This window comes from Cucurbita pepo, unplaced genomic scaffold, assembly GCF_002806865.2.
Source record: "Cucurbita pepo subsp. pepo cultivar mu-cu-16 unplaced genomic scaffold, ASM280686v2 Cp4.1_scaffold000399, whole genome shotgun sequence".
NCBI lineage: Eukaryota > Viridiplantae > Streptophyta > Magnoliopsida > Cucurbitales > Cucurbitaceae > Cucurbita > Cucurbita pepo.
The window spans coordinates 15,836-34,915 of record NW_019646633.1 but is presented as its reverse complement, the minus strand read 5'-3'; the positions used below and the strand labels follow the sequence as shown (position 1 = coordinate 34,915).

General features: G+C 36.5%; 4 protein-coding genes across 9 annotated transcripts; 2 read left to right on the top strand and 2 right to left on the bottom strand.

Moving 5' to 3' along the window:
• The first annotated feature begins 316 nt into the window (after positions 1–316).
• On the top strand, positions 317–1,291 carry LOC111785196 (mediator of RNA polymerase II transcription subunit 20a-like). Its single transcript, XM_023665637.1, has one exon. The coding sequence runs from the start codon at positions 970–972 to the stop codon at positions 1,186–1,188; it is 219 nt and encodes a 72-aa protein (XP_023521405.1). The 5' UTR covers positions 317–969; the 3' UTR covers positions 1,189–1,291.
• Positions 1,292–1,351: 60 nt separating this feature from the next.
• On the bottom strand, positions 1,352–2,352 carry LOC111785193 (stress-response A/B barrel domain-containing protein UP3-like). The gene has a single exon (XM_023665632.1). The coding sequence runs from the start codon at positions 2,246–2,248 to the stop codon at positions 1,475–1,477; it is 774 nt and encodes a 257-aa protein (XP_023521400.1). The 5' UTR covers positions 2,249–2,352; the 3' UTR covers positions 1,352–1,474.
• A 217-nt stretch (positions 2,353–2,569) lies between these two features.
• LOC111785194 (protein ELF4-LIKE 3-like) lies at positions 2,570–12,046 on the top strand. 4 transcript variants are annotated; one of them, XM_023665635.1, is made up of 9 exons: positions 2,570–2,847; positions 2,941–3,061; positions 3,937–4,006; positions 4,091–4,182; positions 5,890–5,963; positions 6,096–6,187; positions 6,976–7,152; positions 10,290–10,425; positions 11,419–12,046. In XM_023665635.1, exon 9 carries the CDS (start codon positions 11,463–11,465, stop codon positions 11,796–11,798), a length of 336 nt encoding a protein of 111 aa, XP_023521403.1. In that variant the 5' UTR covers positions 2,570–2,847; positions 2,941–3,061; positions 3,937–4,006; positions 4,091–4,182; positions 5,890–5,963; positions 6,096–6,187; positions 6,976–7,152; positions 10,290–10,425; positions 11,419–11,462; the 3' UTR covers positions 11,799–12,046. The 4 variants fall into 4 exon arrangements, with proteins under 4 accessions (XP_023521403.1, XP_023521402.1, XP_023521401.1 ...); XM_023665634.1 differs by lacking the exons at positions 2,570–2,847; positions 2,941–3,061; positions 3,937–4,006; positions 4,091–4,182 and having other exon boundaries at positions 5,449–6,004; positions 11,416–11,451; XM_023665633.1 differs by lacking the exons at positions 2,570–2,847; positions 2,941–3,061; positions 3,937–4,006; ... (1 more) ...; positions 5,890–5,963; positions 6,096–6,187 and having other exon boundaries at positions 6,777–7,152; positions 11,416–11,451.
• Positions 12,047–12,874: 828 nt separating this feature from the next.
• On the bottom strand, positions 12,875–17,575 carry LOC111785192 (threonine synthase, chloroplastic-like; the record flags this gene model as incomplete). 3 transcript variants are annotated; one of them, XR_002813636.1, is given in 3 exon segments in its annotated part: positions 12,875–13,273; positions 14,324–16,505; positions 17,469–17,575. XR_002813636.1 is itself a non-coding variant. In XM_023665631.1 (2 exon segments), a coding segment is annotated over 1 exon segment (1,605 nt). In that variant the 3' UTR covers positions 14,097–14,373.
• Positions 17,576–19,080: the final 1,505 nt, after the last annotated feature.

Below are 19,080 nucleotides of genomic sequence, written 5' to 3'. Positions count from 1 at the left end.
GTAGGCATAGTTATGGAAGTTCGTTATTGTGATCTTCACGCTTTCTGAGTAAATTCCTCCCAAAGAGTTTATTAAGTTTAGAAAGTGTCTTCCAGTTCACCTGGATGCTTGATTATAATATGTAGCCTTTGCTTGGGCTCAATTCCCTAGTGTGGTGCTCATCCTGAAACAAATAAAGCAAAGAAAAATGCCGATTTCAAATGTATGGCTTTCTTGTCTGAAAAACATTTTGCCATGTTCTTTATTTGAAACGTCTCTGAGNCTCCTCCCCCAACAATCCTCAACATTGTTCTTAACTCAAGAACAATGAAGTAGAAGGAAAAGGCATCAAATAACTAATTAGTAGGCTCTGTAGTGAAGGATCTTATGTTGAGAAGTAGTGAGATCTGATAAGGATATCTTTGCAAAAGCCTACGTAGGCATAGTTATGCAAGTTCGTTATTGTGATCTTCACGCTTTCTGAGTAAATTCCTCCCAAAGAGTTTATCAAGTTTAGAAAGTGTCTTCCAGTTCACCTGGATGCTTGATTATAATATGTAGCCTTTGCTTGGGCTCAATTCCCGAATGTGGTGCTCATCCTGAAACAAATAAAGCAAAGTAAAATGCCGATTTCAAATGTATGGCTTTCTTGTCTCAAAAACATTTTGCCATGTTCTTTATTTGAAACGTCTCTGAGATGGCTTGCTTTCATGCTGAAGTTGGAACCTTGACACTTCTCTAGCAAATCTCAATTCAATCCCGTAATTTGTTTCGAATCTATTACGATGAACATGATATTGGAAGGACTGTTGAATTTGGAAAGCAGGACTCGTATTCAAGTAGAATCTGTATGTCAAAATGTGCACATGTTATACTTTTTGGCTGCTGTTTGTTGCTCTTCCAATGAAACATTTTGAACACTTTGAGACCGTTCACTATTCCTATGTTTAAACCTGTATATTGCAGATTGAGTATCTGCCAATTTCTTCAATGGAGAAATCAAAACAGGTGATGGAGGAGTTTTTCGAGGTATGGCAAGAAGCCATGTCAAAAAGCTCCCTACCTGGTCGTTTCATGCACATAGAACCCAACTTTGCAGAATATGGACTGTCGGATTACTATACTTCTCAACACACAGCGGTTCAGTATGCCAATGTGATGGCCCAGCTAATCGCTACTGTGCAAGCAGTTCAATCAGCCAGAAACTAGAATAAAAATTGCTTCTTTTTTTTATTTTTCAGCTTGAGATCAGAACTCTTATGATGTTTAAACTTGTTCCTCTTATTCGAATAATGGAGGATAAATTTGACTGAAATTGTATGCGCTTGAAAATGTTAAAATGGACGCCAAGGCGGCGAGCAACAAACAGAGAAGAAACTCAAAATCATCGGAATGCTACAATTTCATACATCACGGTGGACGCTTTTATTCAATTTCAACACATAACATCGTTCATCAGAAATTTGTTTGTAGCGACAATCATAGATGGATGGGATTAGAGACTCGCGGTTTGCGCCGGCGGAACCACGTAATCCACCACAATCACACTCTCCAAATGCTCCCTGACCTTCTCTTTATGCAATTCAACCATTTCTGGGTCTGAAGACGCCGCTTCCAACTCCTTCGGCCCCGGGAAAATGGCAATCGAAGCGATCGAATACCCCTTGGCTCTGCCCGGGGAAAAGTTCTCGCCCACCGTCAACTGGACATTGGGCCCCAATTTCTCCCTCAGACCTGCGATGACCTCCAAGATCTCGTTCTTAACTTCCTCCGCCAGATTCTCCTTGAGTTTGAGGAAGGTGATTCTAAGGGCAGAGCCAGGAGGTGCGGCGACGGGGCCTTGCAAAGCATCGGCGACCCAATCGACGGCCATGATGTCATCGCAGATAGGAAGAACAAATTGCTTGACAACGTCCACGTGGGCGGAGTGGGCGGAGTAGCTGGAGAGATCCTCCTTGGAAGGGTAGCGGCTATGAAGGAGGTGAGTGAAGTTGGAGGCGGAGGAGCAGTTGCGGAGGACGGGGGCGGCGGTGAGATGGAGGACTTGTTCAAGGGAGGTTAAGGAATTGAGGCCAGTGAGCATGTCGTTTACCTTAGAGGAATCGACGCCATCTTTAACCTTGAAGAGGACGACGTGTTCGATTGGCGGAGTGTGTGTAGACATGTTGACGGAGAAGGGCCTGAAGGAGGGGCGATGGTTTGGGCGGAGGCGGAGATGCCTAGAACTGGAAGGAAGCGTGGAGATCGTACGGAGTGCAAGTGATAGCATTTTATCCCCAAAAGTGAAATGAGTATCAGAGAATTTGGGCGACGGGGACGTGCTAGGGTTTCCGATTCTCTGCTTCTAAAATCAATCACCCGCTAATCCTGTCCGTTACTTTTAAAGTAACGCATGGACACTCTTCCAAGGCCCCCTAAAATCTCAATACAACATTCCAAATATTACTTCTACCCCAAAAAGAATTCAACTGTTTACACCCTAATACGAATAAATTTGTTATAATTAAGTTTGCTTTTGTTCCTGCCAGTTCAATTTTACACACTCTTCAATACACAAATAGTGCTAGAAAAAACCACCAAATGCTCTTATTTTGGCGAACTGAAGCCATGAAACTTACCACTATGTTTGATAAACAATGCGATTTTAGCTGGTTTTTGATGTTTAATGAAGTTCTTGTTACATTTGGATCTACAGTTTAGTTGTGCTACAATCTTCGACAAAGGAGGTCGCAAATTTCCTTCCGGCCTCTTCTTCTAAGTTCTAAGCAGAGTCGGTTCGTCGAGCGAAGATCTGTGCGCTCGGTTGCGTCTCCCGCGTCTTCTCCCATCCAGAGTCTCTTCCTCAAGCCGTCTTCAGAATATGCTCGAGTGAGTTTCCGACGTCCATTCTCTAATAGTCTTCCTGATCTATTGCTGTCATGTTTGTGTATGATAATATATTCTGTCTATTTTCTGTTGAAGATCACTAGAGTATGAACTATACTTGATGGCCGATGTAATATAGTTAACAGTAAGCCCAATTGAGGCCCAAATGATGATGATCGCTATCGACTTTTTGGAGGCGATCGTTCTGTGGTTGAAGGTTCGCCTGAATCCATCTTTTTCATCTTAGACTACTGCTTTTACGTTTTGTATTAAACTTACGTTTTCCCCCGAGTGATAAAATCTCCGTATAATTCTTGGGTTTGATCAGCACCAAGATATTTTCTTACAATCTAGATATTTGACTATTATGTAGTATTTGGCATGATAAATGAACTTACTCATCCTTTAGGCCTCATGCAAATAGTGGACTTAATTTCTGGCTGTTGTATTCATGCGAATGTTATTTCATCCTTGCTCATGGACCAAATTTTGTTCGCAATTACATCCAATGCCTGGACATGGGTAAAAGATATCTTGTAGACATAGTCGATAACTCTGCTGAATATATCTTCTAACAGGGTGAGCAAGATAGACATTCGTGATTAGTAGTTTCTTCTCATTCAATTTCACTGTTATCTTGAAGGCCGCAACAACTGATAACCTGATACTTTCCTCATGCATCATGGACATAAAGCAAAATTAGGGGATGATTTTTCTTTTTTCTCGAAAAGATAAACAAATGTATCAATATAAAGTTTCTTCTTCTTAGTGGTTTGTTGTATAACGTTAATGGCTCCTTTCATTTACATATATACCATATTTGTTGTTGCACACAAATCAAAATATTTGAGAAAATTTCTGTCATTAAAATGATTTTATTTAGTTTCATTAGTGTCTTTCAACTCAATTGGTGGGATGCTTGTAGAGATAGTTTTAGCTTGGCCCTATTTTTGTTGGCGTGCTCATCTTGAACAAGTCTCTCTAGGATGCAGTGCACTGCATTCTGTTGGTGGAAACCGAAAACTTCTATGGCAAGTTTCTGGTTCAGTTACGCACTTTGTTTGTAACTTTTGTACTTTGTTTCTTCTCAAGGTGTTAACATAGACGGGGGCTGAAGGATTTGGATAGATCATGTTCCAATGTCTAAGCATTAGTTACGATGGTATATCATATTAAATGTTTTTAGACCTCTTCCATGGCTGACTTGTTGTTTCTTGTCTCAATTGTTTCCCTTTTTCTCTTGAAGATCAGAAGACTTGAGTAAGTGCATTCAACAGGATTTCTGCATAGAGGCATAAAACCTTCCTTTCTTCGCATCTTGGGCAAAAAGAAAATCCGGTGATGAGCTTTTTTTCCCTTAGAAAATATATAATAAACTATTTGTTTTCAGTGTTAATCAATTACTTCAAGATTTTCTTGCCAGCCTTTTTCTTTCTTGGTTGTGTTTAGCATTCTGAACTTTGTTGCATAGTTTACATAGTCGAATTTGGATTAACAAAAAAGATAGCCTGATGCAGCCACCAATTATTATAACTGGTTTACCTTGCCGCATCTTATTTTTCTTGTATTGCTGTTCTCACTGGTCCGTCATCTCTCGATGTTTATTGCTTGTTATGTCTGTAGTCTGTTTTGTGCTTGACCTGTTTAGTGAAGATGTTAGTGAATTAATACAAATTTTCCTTACATTTAGCTCTCTGATCATTTTAGATCGTATTAAAATCCTCGTTTAATAATTCAACATTGAGAATGATGTACTGTTTTTAACTTTTAGTTTTAGTCGTATGAGTACATTCAAGTGATATTTCTACAAGTATCCCCCATAATTTTGAAAGTTAACCAACACATTAACTGTTTGGGGCCAATCGTATTAGAACAATAATAATTTTCTTATGGAATGCAGTTACCAAAATTGGAATATTTCAGTTACTATAAATGCGATTCGACCTTAATTCTCTCTGGCATGTTGATATTATGATGACTGCTCTGCTCATTGAAGAACACTATCTATTTTCTCCCTTGTGGTAAACCGTTAAAAGGCAAAGGCCTTATTTAATGATAGAATGTTGTTAGTGACTAATCACGGATGAAGGGTCTTATTTGGGATTTATGTCGAGGATTGTTGGAAGAGGAGTTCCATCTCGGCTAATTAAGGAGTTGATCATGGATTTATAAGTAATGAATATATCTCCATTGGTATGAGGTCTTTTGGGAAAATCAAAGGTAAAGCCATGAGAGCTTATGCTCAAAGTGGACAATATTATACTATAGTGGAGGTTTGTGATTTCTAACATGGTATCAGAATCATGTCCTTAACTTAGTCATGTTAATAAAATCCTCAAATGTCGAACAAAGAAATTGTGAGCCTCAAAGGTGTTGTCAAAAGTGACTTAAGTGTTGAACAAAGGGTGTACTTTGTTCGAGGGCTCCAGAGGAGTCGAACCTCAATTAAGAGGAGGCAATTCGAGGGTTCCATAGGCCTCATGGGAGGCTCTATGGTATACTTTGAGGGGAGGATTGTTGGAAGAGGAGTCCCATATCGGCTAATTAAGGAGTAAGAAATACATCTTCGTTGCTATGAGGCCTTTTGGGAAGACTAAAAGTAATGCATGAGAGCTTATGCTCAAAATGGACAATATCATATTAGTATAGAAGTTCGTGATTCCTAACAATTTATAATATGGATTGCTTCTGTTCAGCGGAGCTTTTTCTCCAAGCTTCATCTCTGATAGCTTCCGACAGGAAACTTTTCTTTGAAAAATATGAGGAAATCATGGTACATCTTGGTACCATGAATTTTGTTAAAGAAAAAAATCCATTAGAACCACATATTCCTTATGGCCTTGGTCCGACAAGGTTTTTTGTTTATGTTCATATGAACTAAATTTCTGACCATGGTTAGCTCTCAAATCTTCTTCAATCACGAAGTAGTCCTCCTATTAAAAGATATTTAAGGGTGAAAATGGTTACCATTTCACTTCTTAGGTTTAGTCGTGTGAAAACTTGTATTTATTTTGAATATTTACAATATTTTGTTTGTACATGAAGGTGATGTTTTTTGATGCAAGTGACAGATGACAAGGTTAACTGATGCATAATGTTGGGTGATCGAATGTGGAAGAGTAAGCATCACTTGTAGTGGTTTACCATATTCCATGTCCATGTCAGTCTCTGCTATTATTAAATGTTTTGAGAGCTCTTTCATGCTTGAGTTGTAGTTTCTTGTCTTATAGGTTTTCCTTTTCCTCTTGAAGATTAAGAGAATGGAGTATGTGCATTCAAAAGGATTCCTGCAGAGGCATTAAACCTTCCTTTCCTCTTGCATCTTGGACACTAAACAAATTAGGTGATGTTTTTTTTCTCTCTCTTTTTTCTTTTGTTTAATAAAACAAATAATAATCAATCAATGCAGGATTCTTATTTTTAATCAATAAAAACTTTCTAGGTATGATAATCACGTTGTTCATACTACACNCTTTCTAGGTATGATAATCACGTTGTTCATACTACACTTTTGACTTTATAATTCTTTTTTGGATAACAGTGAACTCCACTTGATTTTAAAAAAGATGATGGAATGGCATTTAATTAATGTGTAGTACCCATATAGATTTTTTTCAATGTAGTATTGAGTACTTTCATTAATTGATTACAACATCTTTTTTTGATGAAAACACAGAGCTATGAAAAACAATTTTTTCAATATGAAGTACTTTTTTTTATTATTGTAAGGGATGACATGCCATTTTAAACTTGAAAAATAATTGAAAAGTTATATCTTTTCTATTTCCCTCCGGATTAGTTCAAGTTGGTTAATTAAGAGGAAAATGAGCCAAAATTTTTAATGAATGTTGGATTTTATTCTCTTTTGAACTCCGATAAGATTATATCAGGAGAAAAACCACAACTAATGGAACCGGAAAAAAGAAAAAAGGAACATGGCCATTTCTCTGATATGTGATCGTTGGAGGGCTATGGCCTCCACTGCTGTTCTTGCTCTGCTGCTCATCTTTCAATCTATAAAGGCCAATGATTTCAATAACCTTTGTCTCCTCTTCTCTTGCCCATTTGGGTTGGGTTCTTTCCTTTCTGTTTCTGCGATTTTCATTTCTGTTCTTTGTTGGGTTACTTCAGATTTTGTAATGGCTGAAAATGTGTGCTTAGAAGTGAAGTACACTATGGAAGAGGAACCTGTAAAGCTTCTGGGAATGAGACTTTCTCGTTTGGATGTGATTATGATTGTGGGTGGAAGCAGGCTCTTTCTGACGATGGATGGTCACTTCACGTTTCTCCCCTGCATTATACCCAAAGGTGAGAATCATCTTTCTTTCTTTCTTTCTTTCTTTCTTTCTTTCTTTCTTTCTTTCTTTCTTTCTTTCTTTCTTTCTTTCTTTCTTTCTTTCTTTCTTTCTTTCTTTCTTTCTTTCTTTCTTTCTTTCTTTCTTTCTTTCTTTCTTTCTTTCTTTCTTTCTTTCTTTCTTTCTTTCTTTCTTTCTTTCTTTCTTTCTTTCTTTCTTTCTTTCTTTCTTTCTTTCTTTCTTTCTTTCTTTCTTTCTTTCTTTCTTTCTTTCTTTCTTTCTTTCTTTCTTTCTTTCTTTCTTTCTTTCTTTCTTTATCTCCTGCAATATTATCCTTCATGTGTTTTTCCACCCCTGATTTTATTCTTTAATCGGAAGAGGAAAAAAAAAAAAAAAAAAAAAAAAAAAATTAATTAATTTTAAAAAATGTATATTAAAAAATATTTATTTATCAAGGAACCAAAATTTGGGACCAAATGGAATAAGACCTGAATTTTGAAAATAAGGATTTATAACATTTTACTAGCATAACACCAAGTAATATCATAATACCTTCACTCTCTCGAGTTAGAAATCAAAGACACTCCGTAATGATATTGTCAATTTTGAGTCCAAGTTGTCATGGTTTTACTTTTGGTTTCTTCAAAAGGTCTTGTACCAATAAAAATGTATTTCTTACTTGTAAACCCATGATCAACCCCTTAATTAGTCGATGTAGGACTCCTCTCCCAAAAATCCTCAATAGTCCTCCTCCCCTCGAACAAATTACACCATAGAGCCTCCTCTGAGGCCTATGAATCGTTCGAACAGCCTCCCCTTAATCGAGACTCTACTCCTTTAGAGCCCTCGAATAAATTACACCCTTTGTTTGACACTTAAATTACTTTTGACTACACCTTTGAGACTCACAACTTCTTTGTTCGACATTTTAGGATTCTAATGACATGACTAAGTTAAGGGCATGACTCTGATACCATGTTAGGAATCACATACCCTCCATAATGGTGTGATATTGTTCACTTTGTGCATAAGCTTTTATGGTTTTGCTTTTGATTTCCCCAAAAAGCTTCGTATCAATGGAGATATATTCCTTACTTACTTATAAACATATGATCAACCCCTTAATTAGCCGATGTGGGACTCCTCTTCCAACAATCCTCAACATCTCCCTCTCTAGTCTCTTGTGCTTCTTTCTCCTTCGTGCTCGTGCTTCTTCCTTTTTTTCTTGCGCTCGTTGGGCACACGTACACAAAATTCAAGAAAAATTCTGTCTCTTTTTCTCTTGAACTAGCCCTGCAAAATCCTACCCGTTCACGTTTTTTCTATTAATTGTCACCCCCTCTCGTTTTTCATGTTTTTTTGGCTAGCAAGTGTCCACTTATCCTCCATCTCTTTAGGGTCTAGGGACGTGAGAGAGGGAGGAAAGAAGAAGTGTAGAGAAGATGCGTCGTGAAGGTACTATGTATTTTTACTAAACATTTGAGTCTACCTTTTTGTAAAAAAATTGAAAACCAAAACTAATTATTAAGAATTATATGATTTTTGTTTTATAGAACAGAAAAGAAAATGAGATGGTTCTGAAACGGCATTATTGATTCAAAATTGCTAAGATTTGAATAAGTAGGACCTACGAACGGCCATACTAAAGATAAAATCCCAAAAATAAAAATGAAGAGCACACCCACAGAAAGCGAAAGCCCTTTGTTTGTTTATATCGTATCCCCAAAGTCACTGAAAACAACCCAATCCCACTCTCCAATCCCATTTCCCCTTTTTCCTAAATCTCCTCATTCTTCTCCAATAATTATCAATTCCTTCACTTCCCAACTTTCTTAAACCCAAATTATATATATATATATATCTGAAGTCGACTTTCAGCCTTAAAAAGGCTTAAATTATAAATGAATAATTGTCAATATTTTCCTCAAAATTCTCTCTTTAGCTTGTCCCAACTAATTCATTATCGAATTACAAGTCACTTCCATATTTATTTATTTATGTATGTATTCTTGTTAGTCAATATTGGCAGATTGAGATATTTCTTAATTCATATTTTAACATTTGTTTTTTACTAGCAGGATAGTTACTAACCATGCTAACAAAATATTTTTTTCGGTAAACTTTACTGTTGACATATTTGGGTTTGGGTTGAAGCAATTTTTTGTTGGGTGTTTTTGTATGAATCTTCCTAGAGAGATACGTAGTGGTATGTGAGTATTGTCTTTTGTCTTAGAAACAAATAAGAGAATACCTAAACTTTCCGTTGTGGAATCAAATTCTAAATGGACACACGGACACACGGTAGAAACGCAACTAGGAATCAACTATTTAGAAATTGAACTAAAAAGTTTGCCTTTATTGTTGTGTTAACATAGTGATTAAGAATCTTAGAACTGTCTTTTTACTATTTATGAATTGAATTGCGTTTCAATGGTGAAATTCCTTTGGGTTGCTTGGCTCCACAAATTGGTCAGCACCAAAATTACTTGTCATTTGCTAACTCCTGTTTTGGAGGATCTATATTAGTGTACACCTCCTGCCAATATTGCGAAATCTCTCTCATGTTGAAAGCCTAAAATAAATAGCGTGAAATTAGTAATGGGAACCCAGAAAGGACCTCGAAATTGGAGTTTCGAGACACAATTCATAATATATTCTAATAATAATGAAACAAAGAAAGAAATAATTAAATGTTTGACAGTAGGAAAAAGGTAAAATGTATCCCATCTGCGTTGGTTCACTGGATACGACAATTAAAGAAAGCCAAACCACTTTTAAATTTCCCGTTTGCAAAAGAAGATATTACAAACAAATGCATTAAATTAGGGAGGGGGGGAGTGACGTGAAAGTCCTTGGAGGAAATTTTGTGGGAATTTGGAATTTGGAATTTGGGAAAGACAAGATTTGGATCTGAATAAAAAAAAAAAAAAAAAAAAAAAAAAAAAAAAAAAAAAAAAAAAAAAAAAAAAACAGAAAACACAGAAGCAATCCCCTCCTAATTTGATGAACAAGAAGCAGCAGCAGAAATGGAAATAATAAATGCGAAATAACTGGTGGGATTTTTGGTTATAAAGTTTCAATAAAATGTATATATATATATATTCTCTGTCTTTTATTTTTATTTATTTGTCCATCTCTCTGTTTCTCTAGATTTCTCAGAAATTACAGAAGAGGTGTCTGTCTGTTCCGGAGATTCGATTCAATCGGCCATCTTTTTTTCCACTGCTCCTCGGGATTCAGACTCACTCTTTCTCTTCCTCAAAATATAATGTTTGAGATTTTGAAGGTATTTCCAACTTTATTTTTACCCATTTTCTAATCTCTCTTTTATTTCTTCCTTCCTTCTTCACTTTCTTTTATTTTATTTTGAGACCTACTTCAAAATTTATAATAATTGCATAAATAATCCGAGAAAACAAGACCACTTTTCCCTTCATTTCAATTCCACTGGGAGCTTCTCTTTTTGCCCATGGCTTCCTGGGGTCTTATTCTTTCTTACAGAACTAAAAAGAAAAGAAAAGAAAAGAAAAGAAAAGTTGTGAGTTTCTGTGTTTTTGTTTTTCATTTTATTTATTTATTTATTTATTTATTTATTTTGCTGTCCCCAGGTAGCTGCAGTCATTAAATTTTGTTCCCCTCTTACTCCCTTTACTATTCTGAAAACAATTTCAGATTGTTCCTAGATTTCTTTTGGTTTGTCCAAATTTGAACCTATACAGATTTTGCTTAAATGGGTTGGGTTGCCTGCTTTTATTGTTTTAAGTAGTTTGTCTATGTATCACAAATTTCAGATATCTTTATTAGAAATATAGAATATTAGATTAGATCAATAATGGTGTCTGTGCTTCATTGGACTGGTTTTTGAGTGTATGAAGAGATTCTTCCTTGGAGCTCTGAGCTGTACGTGGGTATGCTCTCAGTATAATATTAAAAGAGTTCCTTTTTATGGAAATCGGAACAATGGGATCTGCCTTTTCTTTCTATCTACATCTCATTATCAAGCAATAATAAAAGCCATTTTTTTACATTCCTCTCATCTCATCATCCATGGAGATGGAGGTGATGATTTCTGCTACAGTTCTTGTCTCATGTGCAGAGAAAAGCCTTGTCCTTAAAATGGAAAAAATCTTTTTTTTTTTCTTCTTCATTTTGCCTGTTAGTGAAAGAGCTTGTATGTACCGATAAGAAGATGTGATTATGTTTCAGTCCTTTAAAAGCATATGTTAAATGAAATTAAATGGTAAAGAAACTAAAAGCTTGCATTTGATATCTGAAGCAGGATAGGAAGTGATATTGAGAAGAACGGTGTGTTGGGTTGGGTTAATGGAGGGGGAGACATTGTCATCAGGAGGAATGGGGAATGGAAGGCAGATGGATGGGAAAATGGCTCACACATTTCAGAAGAATTTCGTTCAAGTTCAGAACATTTTGGATCAAAACAGATTGCTGATCAATGAAATTAACCAAAATCACGAGTCCAAAATGCCCGACAACCTCGCCAGAAACGTGGGCTTGATTCGCGAGCTTAACAACAACATCAGAAGGGTTGTTGATTTGTACGCCCATCTCTCTGCTTCCTTCACCAAATCCATGGAGGCTTCCTCCGAAGGAAACTCCGCCGCCAAGCCTGGCCACAAGCGCAACCGCCCTCCGCCGTAGCCCATATATATAGATATATATATATATATATATATTACTACCCTCCCATCTCCCCTTTTCTTCATTCTTTGCTTACAACGATAATTTCCCAGATTCTGTGTTTCCAATTCTAAACCAAAATTAAGCATATATTTGTCTTCTTTTGGGTTTTTCCTTTCTTGAATCTCTCTTGTCTGTTGGGGAAACATTGTGAAGAAGTAGTAAGGTAGTGTGCAGGTACTCCATTGGGGTTCTCCCACCAACACAAACCTCCTTTTGTTGCTCTGCTTTTTTGCTCAGAACTTACTGTTCCGTGATTTCATTTTTCTTTTGAAGAATTAAATTAAGCCCTTTTAAAAAAAAAAAATTTAAAAGTTGCATACATTTCTCATCTTGGTCTTTGTGAAGATGCCATGGGTTGAATGATGGCAGCTTTCGAGGGTCTTTTTGGTTCACAGCCACACACCCACCACAAGAACAGAATCTTAGATAAGGGATAATCATCTTTTTGACCCTACCTCATAACTCATATTCATATTCATATAAATCAATATATCCTAATCATAATATGGAAAACACCCAATCGTAGAGAAAAAGATTGTTCAAATTAACCCAATATTAATTCAGGTTGCAATTCAGGCCACGTTATAAGAATCAAGCTTCATCTATTTTTGGATCAAATTTTGGGTAGATGATTTAGAGTGGTATTTCATTAATATATTTTAAGATTTTTTATTTACTTTTATATTTACCATTATATACATTTGTATTTGTATAGTAAACTCGGAAAATGTAGTAAAAAGAGCATTTGTATTTTCTTTTGGTCAATAACTAAGTTTTCTTTATAATTCTATATAGTTTAGTATCATTCAAGATGGACTTAATTAATTTTACTTCTGGAATAATTTAAATTTTAAACAAGTGTTTTTGAGATTTCAATCCAGATTATATGAATTTTTTTTCATATTCATAATCTATATTGTAATGATCTTATTGAATAGTTTATTGAGTCGTGATAAAAGTAAAAAGCACAGGTCATTTTAAATATATATATATATATATATATATATATATATTATAGGTTAAAAACACCCACACACACCAAAATATACTTGTGTAAAGATAGAGACAAACAAGTAAAACAGTGACACCCAACAACATGACATAGGGACCCAAAGCTTCTCTCACTCAGCTTCTCCATACTTATCCCCTCCTCTTCTCAGTTCTTAGCTTCCTAGTTTTAAATATGATTAAAATGAATGGAATCCCAAATCAAAAGTGGACCCATAATTCATGAAGGCCCACAACAACAACAACAACATTGATTGATTGATTGCAAGAGTCAATGGAGATTTGAATTTGTTTTTGCAATAATGTTGGGGCGTATGAGCTAATGCTACTCTTCATATTTTTCCAAGATCCAATGGGCTGTTTATTGAGTTACAAGGAACCATCCAATCCAATTGCTGCAGTTATTAGAAACTTATGATATCCACCTGTTTTTTTATTGCAACAAATCACTAAATAATCTATCATCTATTCCAACAAACATTCTCACTACAAAACATGAGACTAAAATCAAACATGAGACTAAAATCATGAAGAAAACACATGCTGTCATGCATATCAAATCTTACCATCCACACCCTAAAAATCCCTAATCGGATCATTTAAAGCATTAGTTGAAAAATCGAGTTTTGAAGAATCTCTTTGTAATAGTCCAAGTCTATTGTTAGCATATATTGTCATTTTTTTACTCTCTTTCAGTCTCTAGCTCAAGGTTTTAAAATCGGTCTTCTAGAAAAGGTTTCCACACCCTTATAAAGAATGTTTCATTCCCCTCTCAACCCGATATGAGATCTCACAATCTAAGATGACACTTGGGACAGACAGCTCTATCCTACTCTGGGCCCAAATACAACAATATCGACTAACAGTGGGCTTAGACTATTACACTCTCAAACATGTACCAAGAAATTTTCAATGGGTTCGTATTCACCCAAATTTAATACTATATTTTTAATCTGTGGTGGGGTTTGAAGTTTTCTTTTAAATTTATGTGATAACTTGCGTAACAATCCATATATAACTTTCCACCTAATGTATGTGGACCATAAGTTTATTCACATACATCTCAGAGGTCAAAGGAACAAGTAGACAGAGAGATTTTTCTTTTTCTTTTTATTTTTATTTTTTTCTTTATCCACTCAAATCAATTGCTTTATATATTACACACAGTATAAAACGTTTGAAAATAATAAAAATAAATTAAAAATTAAAAAAGTTTTAGTCGCTCCTAGTTATCCATAGTCAAAGCAATGCCACAAAAGCATATTGAGTCAAATCTATTTAATTCTTTTGGATCGGAAACGGCCACTGCCATCCAAATGTCAAATCCAATTCCGATCAAACCGTAACAAAGAGATGAACAATCAAACAAAACAAAACAAAACAAATAATATGCACAAAACTTTGGAGAAACAGCACAAATTCAGCCCAAACATCCAACAACAACTATAAAGATGAAAAAACAGAGTATTCCATACCTTGAACACGAAGCTCCACTGCAGATTAGTTTAATGGCAGAAACATTCGCCTATAGCTCCATTTTTGGATTCTTCCTCGACAGATGCTCCTTAAGAACATCCATTACAGACCCAAAATCCGCCTTCACTTCCACCGGCGGGTTTGCAAATCGGCACTCCATGCCCTGGATTGCTCTCGAGTGGTAATCGATCTTGGATTGAGTGAATTTCAGACCATGAGCAGTGCTTACTACCACCGTCCGATCACTGCCTTTGATCACGCCCCTGTTTCTCAGCTTAATCAGAGCCGTTAACGCCACTCCTGTGTGAGGGCAAATGAACATTCCCGTCGAATCAGCCTGAGCTGTTGCGTCCATTAGTTCCTCCTCCGTCGCTTCTTCCACGATTCCGCCGGAATTTTTCAAAGCAAACACGGCTCTGTCAATGGAAACCGGATCCCCAATCTGTATTGCAGAAGCGAAAGTGGTGCTCGCCTTCAATGGCGAGAACTCTTTCCAGCCAGATTTGTAATACAAGTAAAGCGGATTTGCATTTGCCGCTTGAGCACAAACCAGCCGCGGAATCTTGTCCACAAGACCTAATTCTTTGCACATTTGGAAGCCTTTGTAAAACGCATATATATTCCCTAGGTTTCCCCCTGGTATGATTACCCAATCTGGCACTTCCCAATCGAACTGTTGAAGGATTTCAATGGCCGCCGTCTTTTGCCCTTCCAGTCTCAAACTGTTGAGCGAATTCGCCAGATAAATCGGAAGCTCCGCCGTGATTTCCCTGATTAATTTCATACAGCCGTCGAAATCGGTGTCCATGCTTAAGACGAAAGCGCCGTTTGCAATCGGCTGAACTAATTGTGCCATGGAAATCTTATCGGCCGGGAGGAAAACAATGGACGGAATTCCTGCGGCGGCGCAATAAGCAGAGAGAGCGGCGGAGGTGTCTCCAGTGGAGGCGCAGCCGACACCGACGACCGGGCGATTCATTTTCCGGAGGCGGTTGACTTGGCTGACTAAAACAGTCATTCCAAGGTCTTTAAAACTGCCGGTGTGGCTAATCCCGCAATGTTTGACCCACAGATCGTTCATGCCTAGAAACTCCTTCCCAAAACGCTCCGCCCAGAAGAGATTCGAATTTCCTTCAAAGGCGCTAACGATGTCGCTGGAGTCAATCTCCGGCAGCACCCACTCTTTCTTGCTCCACACGCCGGAACCGTACGGCCAGGTCGTCTTCCCTACACGCGAATCGAACAGATTCCGCCAATACCCTCCATCGAACTCCTTCAACGCTTCCATGTTGTGCTGAACGTCAAGCAGCCCGCCGGATTGGCTCCGATAAACGATTTCGTCGAGCGAGTACCATTCGGATGAATCAAAGCCAGAACCAAACGGCACATACTTGGCAGAGAAATTACGGCCGCCACCGGCAGCAACGGAACGACTGCGATGAGAGTCATCTTGAATATCGACAGAAGCGAAGTGGGGATTCTGAACTCCGAGGGGCAAGGAAGAGTCGAGAACAGGGGAGGCGGCAGAGTCGGAGGTGGCGGAGGGGCAGGCGATGGTGAAAGGGGGGGAAGTATTCCGGCGAAGGGGGCGTCGGAAGAGAGAAGAGGGTTTGGGAGAGAGAGAGGTATTGAAAGAGAAGAGGGAGGAGGCCATTTTGAGGGGAGAGGTTGAGACGGCGGCAGCCGGAAGAGATACAAAATTGTGGTGTCGAAAGAAGAGAGGAAGGGCGCATTTTATTATACGCCTCAAGCCTCAAACTCATCCTTACCTTCATTTGTGTCACGATTTACAGGTGGCATATATATTCAATTTTAAAAATAAATTATTTATCAACCTAAAACCTAAAATAAATATTCTAATTGTATTTGGAATTTGTAGCTGGAGCATTTAATTCAACCAATTATTTCACTTAATTTAACCAATCTTACTAATTAAATTACCGTTGTAGCTCAAATTTTGCTACAAAAATAAAATTGTGCACATCCTGTGGGTTATTTAATAACTTAGTTAATTTAAGGCTCATAAACCTGGGACCCAAAAAACTAAAACCTTACATAACTCTAAACCATATCAACTAAATACAGAAAGAAGCGTACCTGAATTTTGGATTCGAAAAGTTGCAATTGTTTATCGGTTCTTCTATCAACATCAATGTCATCGTTCTTCATTCTTTCCATATCCTTAGGATTCAAAATTTTTGGGAAGGAGTCACACATTGGCTAATTAAGGAGATAATCATAGATTTATAAGTAATACATCCCTATTAGTACGAAACATTTTGAAAAAATTAAAAGCATAAAAACTAATACTCAAAGTGAATAATATCATATCATCGTAGAAGACAACGATTCCAAATACTTAATGTTCTATATTTTCAGTCTCGATTTAGTACATTCTGCAAAATAAAAATTCGTAAGTGGAACTTGGAAATGAAAAGAGGAAAAAAACAAAAACAAAAACAAAAAGCACGTGTGTGAGAACTCATAAAGGAAATCCAAAAAAGCACATGCAAAATCAACGCCCTATTCATTACAATTTACATATAGAAAAAGTAATTTGTCTTTTCACCCTTCATATTACATGCAATTACAGCAAAGGCGGATGATTTTTTTTTTTTTTTTTTTTTTTTTTTCACCAAATAAATATTTTATGTTTTTAATTATTTTGACCAAAGAATATATTTTTTCCACTTGATTCTCATACCAACTCCATCCAATTTAAAAATTCATATGTTTTTATCATGTTTCTACATCCCTTCTTTTTTTAAATATTCTTAATTCCTCATCATCCTTTAAATTCACTTTTTTATAATGAAGCCACAAAGAATTAGATCTAAATTTAACTTTTTTTAAAGAAATTTTGAAAAAAGAAAATTCAACGGTTAATCAAAGTAAATGTTTTATGAGACCTACAATTGATAAACAACTATGTTACCCCATCATCAAAATGAAATGAATAAAATATTTTATAGCTGTCTCTCAAATATCATTAATTAAATATTTAAGTTTTAAAGCATTGAATTCTCATTTTCTTTTTAATAAAAAATTTATCATAATTGCGTGAACCATATTTCAACCATATATATCATTTTTTAAATTGGAATGTTTCCATTTTCACTCCACATTCAGAGTCGTAAGACTAACCAATTCGTGTGGATCATGTCCAATGTTCGCCAGAAAAATCACCCGCAAATATCAAGCATCAGTTCTTTGCTGATTGGGAAATTTAAGTCCACTTGACTCTGAATTACCTTGAATAAACCGAAACTTGAAACGGTGAGGAGGGCCTATTTGGAAAGTTCATTAATAGCATAACATTGAGCATGTACATCTATTCCAAAAGAATCAAGTAAATAAATCTCAAAGCTTAAAATCTATCCATATGACTGTTAGAATCACAACATAAACGAAAGAAACACACGAGTTGAGATAGTAAAAACTTGTTTGGAAGACTTTTTAAGTACTTAAAAACCTTTTTTTTTCGAAATTCGACCCACTTTTTTAAGCACGAAAAAAATTGTGACTAATCACGGATGAAGGGTCTTATTTGGGATTTATGTTGAGGATTGTTGGAAGAGGAGTTCCACCTCGGCTAATTAAGGAGTTGATCATGGATTTATAAGTAATGAATATATCTCCATTGGTATGAGGTCTTTTGGGAAAATCAAAGGTAAAGCCATGAGAGCTTATGCTCAAAGTGGACAATATTATACTATAGTGGAGGTTTGTGATTTCTAACATGGTATCAGAATCATGTCCTTAACTTAGTCATGTCAATAAAATCCTCAAATGTCGAACAAAGAAATTGTGAGCCTCAAAGGTGTTGTCAAAAGTGACTTAAGTGTTGAACAAAGGGTGTACTTTGTTCGAGGGCTCTAGAGAAGGAGTTGAACCTCAATTAAGAGGAGGCAATGCGAGGGTTCCATAGACCTCATGGGAGGCTCTATGGTATACTTTGAGGGGAGGATTATTGGAAGAGGAGTCCCATATTGGCTAATTAAGGAATAAGAAATACATCTTCATTGCTACGAGGCCTTTTGGGAAAACTAAAAGTAATGCATGAGAGCTTATGCTCAAAATGGACAATATCATATCAGTATGGAAGTTCGTGATTCCTAACAATTTATAATATGGATTGTTTCTGTTCAGCGGAGCTTTTTCTCCAAGCTTCATCTCTGATAGCTTCAGACAGGAAACTTTTTTAAAAAAAAAAAAATGAGGAAATCATGGTACATCTTGGTACCATGAATTTTCTTAAAGAAAAAAATCCATTAGAACCACATATTCCTTATGGCCTTGGTCCGACAAGTTTTTTTTGTTTATGTTCATATGAACTAAATTTCTGACCATGGTTCGCTCTCAAATCTTCTTCAATCACGAAGTAGTCCTCCTATTAAAAGATATTTAAGGGTGAAAATGGTTACCATTTCACTTCTTGGGTTTCGTCGTGTGAAAACTTGTATTTATTTTGAATATTTACAATATTTTGTTAGTACATGAAGGTGATGTTTTTTGATGCAAGTGACAGATGACAAGGTTAACTGATGCATAATGTTGGGTGATCGAATGTGGAAGAGTAAGCATCACTTCTAGTGGTTTACCATATTCCCTGTCCATGTCAGTCTCTGCTATTATTAAATGTTTTGAGAGCTCTTTCATGCTTGAGTTGTAGTTTCTTGTCTTATAGGTTTTCCTTTTCCTCTTGAAGATTAAGAGAATGGAGTATGTGCATTCAAAAGGATTCCTGCAGAGGCAT